Source organism: Phyllostomus discolor, chromosome 2 (genome assembly GCF_004126475.2).
Source record: "Phyllostomus discolor isolate MPI-MPIP mPhyDis1 chromosome 2, mPhyDis1.pri.v3, whole genome shotgun sequence".
In the NCBI taxonomy this organism is placed as follows: domain Eukaryota; kingdom Metazoa; phylum Chordata; class Mammalia; order Chiroptera; family Phyllostomidae; genus Phyllostomus; species Phyllostomus discolor.
In genome coordinates, this window is record NC_040904.2 from 41,684,699 (window position 1) to 41,695,260 (window position 10,562).

The 10,562-nt window shown below is 38.3% G+C and overlaps 1 protein-coding gene across 1 annotated transcript; it reads right to left on the bottom strand.

Moving 5' to 3' along the window:
* Nucleotides 1-724: 724 nt before the first annotated feature.
* On the bottom strand, nt 725-8,388 carry DNAJC19 (DnaJ heat shock protein family (Hsp40) member C19). Its single transcript, XM_028505093.2, has 6 exons — nt 8,202-8,388; nt 7,385-7,436; nt 7,236-7,309; nt 6,195-6,274; nt 5,571-5,641; nt 725-4,274 (listed from the first exon to the last, which is right to left on the bottom strand). The coding sequence occupies exons 1-6, from the start codon at nt 8,202-8,204 to the stop codon at nt 4,204-4,206; spliced, it is 351 nt and encodes a 116-aa protein (XP_028360894.1). The 5' UTR covers nt 8,205-8,388; the 3' UTR covers nt 725-4,203.
* Nucleotides 8,389-10,562: the final 2,174 nt, after the last annotated feature.

The following is a 10,562-nucleotide window of genomic DNA, read 5'->3' on the forward strand; positions in this document are numbered from 1 at the left end:
GGTTTTTTGACTCTTGCTGCCTTTAACCCTTTCTTGATTGTTATAATTTAGAGCAGAGCAAAGTAAGGATAGCAGGGGAAACCATAATTTTGGGGTTGGCTAAAAAGTCCGTTATGTTTTTTTCATAAAAGACACATTTTTCACTTTCACCAGTAATTTTATTGATTGGGGTATTTTGAGTATGTCGGCTATTTCCTGCTACTGGCTTCTAGTGGGTAGAGGCCAGGGGCGCATCTTCCAATGTATAAGACAGTGCACAGCAAAGAATTATTTGGACAGAAGGTCAATAGTGCCAAGAAACTTCACAAACCACATTTGACTTGTTTGATCAGTCACAGCACTTTCTCCATACACCGCACAAATCTTTTTTGCATTTCAGTTACATTATTTTACCTTTTTTGAAGTAATAAAGTAGTATACACTGAAAATGTGTATCTTCTTCCATCTTCAGTATTAAAATGGCTACACAAAAATTCAGTTTTGCTCTTTTTAAATGCACACTGATAAACAGCTGTCATAACCTAACAAAATTGTATCAAATCAAAAAGACAACTCAGCATTAGAGCCAATGTACAGAAATACCGTAATGGAGTTGCAGGCCAACCCAATGTAACCAAGCTTCCAGAGTCAGAATGTATAGGTATGGGTTATATATACTTTCATGTAAGTTCTTAACTATTTGTTGAATAGTTTGAGTCTTCTGAAATAACGTCTATTTTTTTCCTGTTTAAAGCTTCCAAAGGTATTCCCATCATTTGGAAAATACTTGAAGGCAAGAGACTTTTAAAATTCTAAAAGTGGGAAAAGATTTAAATTCAAGGGCCACTCATAGCCCACTTTCATCACCAGTTTTTATAAAGTGCAGTGTAGGGCTCATCTAATGTCCCCACAGGCAAAAGGGAAGGAGCTAGATAAATTAAAATTCTGACATGCCAGATCTACGTAAGACTATGGGTGTGAACTCCCCAAAAGCATTTATTGAGGACTAATACATATGTTACCTCAAATACTTGCTCTGGCTTTTGTTTCCCTCCCTATAAAATGTGGAGGGATCCCCAATTTTCAAGATAGCTATTATTTTTCCTCTTAACAGATGCAGAACCCTGAGCACACAGATGGCCTGCTCCGAGTTATCTGACTACTGCAGAGGTTTGACTTGAAACCTGCATCTTCCTATTCCCTTCATGTGTCCAACCACACCTTTCTCCCCTTAAAAACGTCTCCCATTTGTAAGCACCATATGACAGAAAAAGGTCCCAAGCTAGATAGATGGGTAATGAAAAGTACCAGACTGAACTTGGTGTACCACCAAGGAAAACATCTGGGTTGTCAGATTAGTGAAAGGTATCACACTGCAGTAGTTAACAGTATGGTGCTTTGGGTTTGAGAAAGATCAGCTCTCTCACCCAGCATGTTACTTTGGGCAAGTTACTTTAACTTCATTAAACTTCATTTACAGTAGGTCCTAGATTGTTTCATTCAATATTAGAATGTTGAAATACCACAGGAACTCATTTGTTTGTATCAGTAGCCTATGGTAAAACTTGGTTTTGCTGTGCGTCATTTCATTTAAAGTCATGGAACCTATAGCTAACATTAAGGGTGTACTTTTACTGTACAGAGAAAATGTGTAGAGTGATGCTGGTACATTGTAAGTTAATGTTAGCATTTCACATCAAGTGTTTCATAAGGAAATACCATTAACAAGATACAGATGATACTTCCATCAGTTATTTACTATGATCTAGAACCGTCATATAGATAACTTTTTTCCCCCAAGAGAAATGGTAGGTTTGCTTAATAGCCTTCAGTAACCTAGGGGGGATTCTTCTCCCTGATAAAGTCACATAGAGGAAACAGCTGATTACTGGGAAGGAAAAATGGGTTCTGTTGTGCTCTTTAGTATTAAAGTGGTCTCTGTTGTCTTCATGTCTCTAAACAGTTTTGCTATTTACATTAACTCAGACACACCTACTACATCAAGCTTTCCTTTTTATAGTTCATGCTTAATTGCCTGTTGGCATATTATCTCACTTTGTATTTGTCTTTGAAAAATTTGCTTTTAAGTTCTGATACCATTTTTTTCCTTTAAAGCTCCTGGTCCTAGAAACATTTTTTTAATTAGTCCAAAGGATGGAAATAAAAGGTTAGCAAGCCAATACACTGATCCTCATTATTAGCAGATTCCTTATTTGCATGTTTACCTGCTCACTAAAATTTATATGTAACCCCAAAATCAACACTTGAGTTGTTTTCAGTCATTTATGGACATGCAGAGTGGTGAAAAATTTGAATTGCCTGATATCTGTCCAAAAAGTGATGCTCTGCCTTACTTCAGTTTTTATACTGTAAACAAGTATCCTTTTCATGATCCATTTAGTGCCCAGTGTTTTCAACTTTTGTGCTTACTGATTTAAAATGACCCCCAAGCTCAGAGAAGTGCCTCATGTTCCCAAACACAAAAAGGCTGTGTGATGTGTGGCCATGAGTTGGTAGTGGCTATGAGTTTAATGTTAAGGAATCAGCAATACATCAAAGTAAGGTGTCTTAAAAACTTGCATAAAACAAGGTTAAACATTGAAGGTTGACAAAAATGTGACCAGAGGCTCACAGGAACCTATATATCCCCCCCTAGGAAAAGCGGTACACTATTTGCTAAATCAGTGTTCTCAGTAACTTGATAAAACTTTTTAAACTACTTGGAATGACAAAAATGAACTGAGCCTTCATACCTCTTTCCCCTGGAAATAACGAGAAAGATTTCTCCTACACAAAAGCCGTGGCTGCCTAATCATGACAAATAGACTTGATCAAATTTTAAACAAGGAAACAGGATGGAAAATAAACCAAAAGAGGTACACCCGAACTCTGAAACATTGCCCCTAAACATTCCAACACTAAATATGGTTAGATGTGTTGCCTTGACTGTGTGTTCTCTACTAATAACTTTTAAGATGATTTAATGAAGTTTAGATGGTAGGAAGCATATATTATTTTTTAAAGGTTTTCTTAGAGGTTAAGGGAGGAGAAATAACTGGTTGCCTCTGGTGTGCCCCCTGCTGGGGACCTGGCCCACAACCTAGGCACGTGCCCTTGACTGGGAATCAATCCTGTGATGCTTTGGTTCCCAGTCCATTGCTCAATCCACTGAGCCACACATTATCTTAAAACTAAACATACTAAGTACCCTGGAGATGACCACAAACTAGCTTGGGTGTTTTATACAAGTCTTTTGGTTAAGATCTTTACATATGTTAGACAAAAGTAAGCTATTTGCTCTCATATGTCATTTATGTATTTTGCCATGTATAATGTGCACTTTTCTTCCCAAATTTTTGAGGGGAAAAAAGGGTGTGCATTATACATGATTACATACCATGAGTATAATAATGGTCCTAAATAATCCCATGTATAATGCACACAAGAATGTGGGTACATGGTACACACAGCAAAATTCGGTACATTCATCATGGTATAAATTAAGTCTAAGCCAAGTATTTTGATGACTGAGGGCATCTTTCAGTTCAGCTAATTGTGTTTAACCCTGGTCATAACAAATGCAAAACTTTTGATTATGTTAAAAATTTTGTTTTTTTGAAGGGACTAGCTGAATACAACATAAATATTTTTCTCAATTAAAAACAAGACATACTCGTCTTTTTTAATCAAGTTTTTAATGTATGAAATCTGAATCCTGTCAGTGACATACGCATACCTACATGAATTTTTTTTAGGTCAAATTGTGGCTAAATTTTTAAATTCACAGCTCCAAGCCACTGAGCCAGTTTTCTCCCTTGACAACCTTTCTTCCCAATGAGATGAGTCTCCTGTAACCTCTGCCAATTTCCATCATAGTATTTATCACATTGAATTTTAATTACTAGATTATCAGTCCCCCATTAGATTGGACTTCCTTGAGAGCAGGGACCTTCATGTTCACTTTGCCTTGAGTAAGTATTACTTGCTAAATGATTAATGAAAAATATTTCTATTCAAATGGTATGTATTTGCCCATAATTACTGAGCAGTAATCTGTAACTTCTATAATCTGACAAAATCCTCCAATTTAAACAAACTGATACAAGGGTTTGACTTAATTTGTGCTAAATCATTTCTAAAATTTGTGGCTTTGGGACATTTTATAAAAAGCTGGTACTTGTACACATAACTGATAAGAACTTTAAAATTCATCATATATTTACTTCACTTTTTAGCTTGACCTTCTAGTAAATCTTTAGCTTCATTGATTTTGGCTGCTATATAAGGAGATCCTCCTACAGGAAGAAAGAAAACAGGAATGTTATTAATTGGGTTGTCAATTCTGCTTGGTGAAAAGCTATTTTTGTTTCAAGCACCTCTATATTTATCTAAGAGGTGGAATTAACAGAAATGGTATTCCAAGTTTTAAAAATAATTATGACACTGCAACTGTATAACCACATATATGACAATATATTTGACCAATGGGAAATGAGATTTCCACAAAATGGCACCTTTTAAAAAGCTTAAACTGATGATAGGAATAGGATTTCATAAACCTATAGACTTACATAACTTTGAAATAACGCAAGTTACCTATTCATGATGATTACAAGTCATAAATGAATATAATTGTATTGTGTTATTTTAAAACCTTGATATTCTCAAATGCTTCTGAGCTTTGTTGGAAAGGCCACACTTGGCTTTTGATCCTTTTTCTGCCCTTCATAGTTTTTCTTTTCCTGTTACTGTGTCTTCACACTAATATGTACAACTTGTTTCCCACTAATCTGCTGGCGCACTGATTCTCAAAATGTGGTCCGTAGCCCAGCAAGCATCAATATCACGAAGAAGACTGGTAGAAATGCAAATATATGCACACCCCCCCCTAGACTTGAATCAGAAGCCCTCCAGTTAATACAAGCTAAATTTCATAAAAGAGGCTATGCAGTCACATACCCAAAAATTAAAACCTTGTTAAAACTCAAATCCCTCTTGAAAGTCCTCCACCATAGAAAGATTTGAGCTCTGGAACAGGATTTTGTAGTTTGTATTTTGGTATTCCAAGGAATTACTTCCTTTTAACATAGCTAAGGCTGCTTAGAGATGTATCAGAACCTAATAAATGCATTCTGTAAGTGGTTAACTTTGTAACCTGAAGTTCAAAAGTCAAAACGAATAGCAAAAAATTACATTTTTTGTTTCATTAACTGAAATTGAACATTTATTTGAGAATGCAGTCCAAACCCAAGTCTCCCAAAAACAGTAGGGTTAGCAATATTTGACTATTAGTCATTTTTTAAAAAAGAGTCAAATGATAATTGCAGATCTTGTTATGACAATCATTGTTAATGTATATCACTGCTTCCAACTTACAGTAGTTACCTACATATCTGCTCACTATTTTATAAGTACATTTGTAACTGAAAATTTAAGATGCCAAAAACAAACTGATCCAACCTGGGAGACGGTGCTCGCACAAAGATTTAGGCATTTCCCTCGTAAATCAAGAGTTGGAAATAAAATTATTCCATTAATAACAATTACACAGTCACTTCAACAACACATACAAGAGTTTAATAACTACTTACCCTTGTCTGGGTGATTTAAAAGCATAATTCGTCGATGAGCATCTCTTATCTTTCCTTTATTGGCAGTAGGGCTAATTCAAAAAAGAAAATACTGTTTACTGCAGACTGCTTGTGGATCACACAAAAAGACTGTACATAAAAGCCAATTAAAGGTGCAAAACTGGAGTAAACACAACAGAATGAAAAACTGTTTACGGACCTTGTCCGTAACATACGAGGAAGATGAACTGTCTGAATTAAGGGAACAAAATAAAGAGCTCCTTAGAAAAATAAGGAATTCTCTAATTGAACTTGGTAATATTCATTACAACAGTACTTTTATTGGAAAGGAAAGCATGTTTAAATACTTACAAATGAAGGCAGAATTTCCCCCACAAAAACTTAAGTTACTGAGAACAACATTGAGTACATCACAGCATTGCGATTATGTGTTGCAAGCCCATCTTTCAGTGAATTCAAGTGTTTATATTCCAGTGTGCCTTCTTATTGGAATTTTGTATTGGGGTGTTTAGATGTTAAAAATGTATATGATACAAATAACTCCCTTCTAATGAAAGATCATTCTTACATTTGCTAATAAGTCTAGAGTTGTAGAAAATGTTAAAATACTGGATATTATTTTACCTTACACCTAGTATTAATGCTGCTTCCCGTTTTGTCATTTTGGGTTCAAACCCACCTCTGTAATAGCCACCACTGAAGGCCTGAAAGAGGAAATACATTAATAAGAGATTTCAAGAATAAACTGAAAGCTGCTAAAGAATGCATATGTTCATAGAACCTGGAAACTAAAACATTTCAGATAGCTTTAATTCCCATGATATTTAGCATTATAAGTAGCAACAAATACTTTAATGATCATTAAACATCCATTTTTCCCCCTAGAAAACCTACAGTGTCTCAAAAATATAAAAACAAAAGAATAGTGCCTCAGCCAGTTCTGGAAGTGCAGGAAAGATTCCAAGTAAGCCATGTTCTACATGAAATTTGATCTCTTGGTGTGACTGTTGTAGAAGAAGTGCTTCAAGAACAGGATTTAGAGATCTTTGAGACAAGTAATTCTATGGTATTTTGAGATTTAAGACAAAGACTTAAAACAAGACTTCAAGATACATATGGAGAAAATCAGGCTTTTAGGTCTTATGACCTTGTTATGTCAAATATTGGTAAAGCCTACCATAGTCTTCTGTCACATTCAAATGCAACAATAAAAATACTCAGCAAGCTGTCACAGCCACATTCATTCTGAACTGTGACCACAAAAGGTGTGATCATCACATTCAGTCATATTCTATAGTCTAACTGCAGGGCCACACAGTAAGGATAGGTCATTTCAGATCCTTAGAACCCTCTGGGATGCAGAGCAGACTGTGGTGTGGTGTGGACAGATAATGTTGAAGGTGATAGTTAACAACAGCAATATTAACTTCAAGACACTGGGCTTGTCAACACCTCTGGACACAATTCTGTTTCACATAAAATTTTGACTTTTTAGGGTGGCGCTACTACAATACTCAGAACTTTTAAACCCTCCTTGCAGAAAGCAAAAAGGGCGTCAAAAGTAAACAAATTCATGGATGTCTGGAAATTTACCCTCTTCAAGTGTAGTTCTAGGCTTCCCATACAGGCAGCAAAGAATTAATGAAAATGTTTACGAAGCCTTACAGATTTTGGTAGACTTTGAAAAACTTGTTTGACTTGAGGCTCCATATGCTTCAAGGCTTGCAAAGCATAACGGCCTAAAAACAAAAGGAACAGAATAATTAAAAAGTTCCCAACCTCCCTTCACTTCCACCCCCAAACCACAAACAAACCTGCAAATCCTGCAGCAGCAATGGTCAGTCCAACTGCTACCACTGTACTGGCCTGGTAAGGGGAAGCAGAGTAAATAATTTACTTCTCTAATTCCCACCCCTCCCTATCACACCATTCCCCCATCCCAACTCACAAGTTTTATTTCAAGGGGAGAAATATTTTTTAGGGTGAAAATATTTTGCCTAATAATCCTTTAAAACGACAACTTTTATATCCAATGCATTGTAAAGGTATCAGAGTTACACTATAGAAGAAAAGGATGATTTCCCTCCCTTTGAGAACATCATCTTCACCTCAGGGCACGCGAAGTTACATTCGAGTTCAATAAAAGCAAATGGGGCTGTTCCTGTCAATTCTGACAACGAATTTCAACGTTAAACGTTGGCTTCACTACACTAGCTTTTTCTAGCACCTTCGGCAGTGCCCCGTCTCAAGACTACACAACACGAGAAAAGCACAAAAATGTTTCAGGAACCGAGAAGAGACGTGTCAGCAAGAGCCAAGGGGATGGACAGAGCAAGGTGGAAAACATCCTGGGAGGATGTGTTAGGGGCAAGGCAAGTGTAAGCAAACGCGCGTCCACCGATCTCCGAACGCCGGGGGCGGAGCAGCAGGGGCTGGAGCCCTCTGCAGAAGGGCCGTGGGAGAACACGAAGTCTCAAGAAGAGTGAGCCAACAGCTTTGTGTCCCGGAGAGAATGACTCTCCCAACACAGAGCCGCACCAGGGAGACAATAGCGGCTCCACCCCTCCGGGGCCACGCGCCGAGGCCGCGGTCTGGTCCCAGCTTGCCGAGGACACCGGAGGCCGCACTCACCATGGCTCCTGCTCGGTTCCGCTGCCTCTGCCGAGAGCGCGGTTCATCCCACTCCAGAGGCCGCGGCCACCCACTCCACGCCTCTACCAAAAAGCAAGGCAGCTACCGCCAGGAAGGACGAAATGTGCAGACACTGGCGCCTAGGGAAACACTGCCGGCGCGGCCGCGAACTAGGCCGGAAAACTGTCGTAAAAGGTGAAAGCCGATGGGGAGAGCAAGGTCGCTCAAGCGCTGGGCAGACGGAGAACACGCCTTCCGATTGGCTGATAGGCGGGAGGCTCGCCTCCTCCCCGGGCTCAAAGGTGGGGCTTCTCTGGATTCTACTGTTTGCCCGCGGGGGACAAGGGTGTTTGGAAATTCCTTCCGGGAAGGATCTTGATATAGACAATCCTGAAGAGTTACGGTGTAGCCTTTCTCGAGAACAGTTTCTCTGTCCTTCTCTTCCAGTCCCTCCATTTGCCATTGATTTTGTTTATCATTGTCAAGGGTAATGATAACCTTAAACACGCCGTAATAGTTCTATCATGAAGTCAAATAAATAGGTAGCAACCCAGTATAGCGAACGGGATACTGTTCCAGAAAACCAATCGAAGAAACCGCATTCTTTTTCAGGGGGTGCTCTGTAGTTGTTATATTTTAAAAATTGTTTTAAGTATGTGACTTGACAGGACCTTATGTCAGTATTCGGAGTTTTGTGTTGTGGAATGGAATTACCTCGTCAAAGTTAATATTCTGATCATGAGATCTCATCCCCACAACTGAAAACGCGATTTACAATTTCTGTTTACCATTCTCCCCCTTTCCTGAAATAAAAAATAGGGTTTGGTTTTGCCCTTACAGGGCATCAGCTTCATATATCCCTCCATAAATGCTTAAGAAAAGAAAAATGAGACAATAATGAAAGTTTCACAACGCAAAGTTTGGATGAGCAAAATAAGTTTGGAGTTACTTCCCAAAGTATTAGAAATATGATTATATTGCAATGAAATTCTGCTACGATGAGCTAGTTGGTTATTTGACAAACCGGCAAATTTGTTGACTTTGTTTTCCTCATCTATAAAAAGATTCTGCATTTATATCTCTAAGAGTTTTTTAATCCAGAGATTTTTGTAATGTAATTTATTGTAAAAAAAGATCTAGTACTAAGGCACTAGTGATAAGCATACATCTCCTTTTTGCCTCTCTTTTATCTAGCTTTACCCAAGGACTACAAGAGAAATAATCAAGTGATGCCAGAAACAAGCTACACTGCCTTCTGAAAAAAAAATTATTATCATTATTATTATTATTATTTTCTTTTTGGTATTTACAAACTACTGCATGCAGCTTGCTTGAGGAACAGGTTAACATACAGAAGCTCAGCCCTGGGAAGCCAGGGATGGACAACACAGGGAGACACATGAAGTGGAGATAGCTCTCTTTTTGGAGGCAAGTAAAACTACATGTACAACCTGGCTCTGTCACTTACTAGTTGTATGACTCACACAAGTAATTTTTTAGCTCTGAGTTTTCTCATTTGTAAAAACAAGGGTAACAATGATGACTACCTTGCTGAATTTTTGTGAGGATAGAAGTTAAACACATAGTGTGTTCTGTATACAATTATACCTCAGTGTGTGGCTATTATTATTATGAAGGTAGTCAGAGCACAAATTGGTGTGCAGAGGCCTTCCCAAGTCTCATGACACCTTGACTCACAGATGTAAACCTGGTATTCCCTGCCCTACCCACTAAGGGCATGGAGAGAACCTTTAAAAGTAATTTTATTTAATGTCTGCCAGTTGATGAGTGTGTAAATAATCATCGCTTGCTTCTTCTAGCTTCTGGTGACTGTCAGCATTCCTTGACTTGTGACTGCATCACTTCAGTCTTCAAGGAAGGTCAGTATCTTGAAATCTCTACTCCATCTTCACATTGCCTTTCCCCTCCATGTGTAAAATCTCCTTTGCTTCCCTCTTAAAGGATACACATAATTGCATTTAGGGCCCAAACCTATAATCCAGTATAACTTCTGCATTTCAAGACTTTTTTTTTTTTAAAGATTTTATTTATTTATTTTTAGGGAGGGAGGGGAGGGAGAGAGAGAGAGAGAGAGCGAGAGAGAGAAACATCAATGTGCGGTTGCTGGGGGTTATGACCTGCAACCCAGGAATGTACCCTGGCTGGGAATCGAACCTGGGACACTTTGGCTCCCAGCCCGCGCTCAATCCACTGAGCTACGCCAGCCAGGGCTCATTTCAAGACTTTTAACCTAATCACAGATCCTTAACATAATCATGGTTGCAAAGGCTTTGCCATATAATATTCACCGGTTCCAGGTTTTAGGGCCTGATGTCCTTGGGGGCCAATATTTAGTCTACT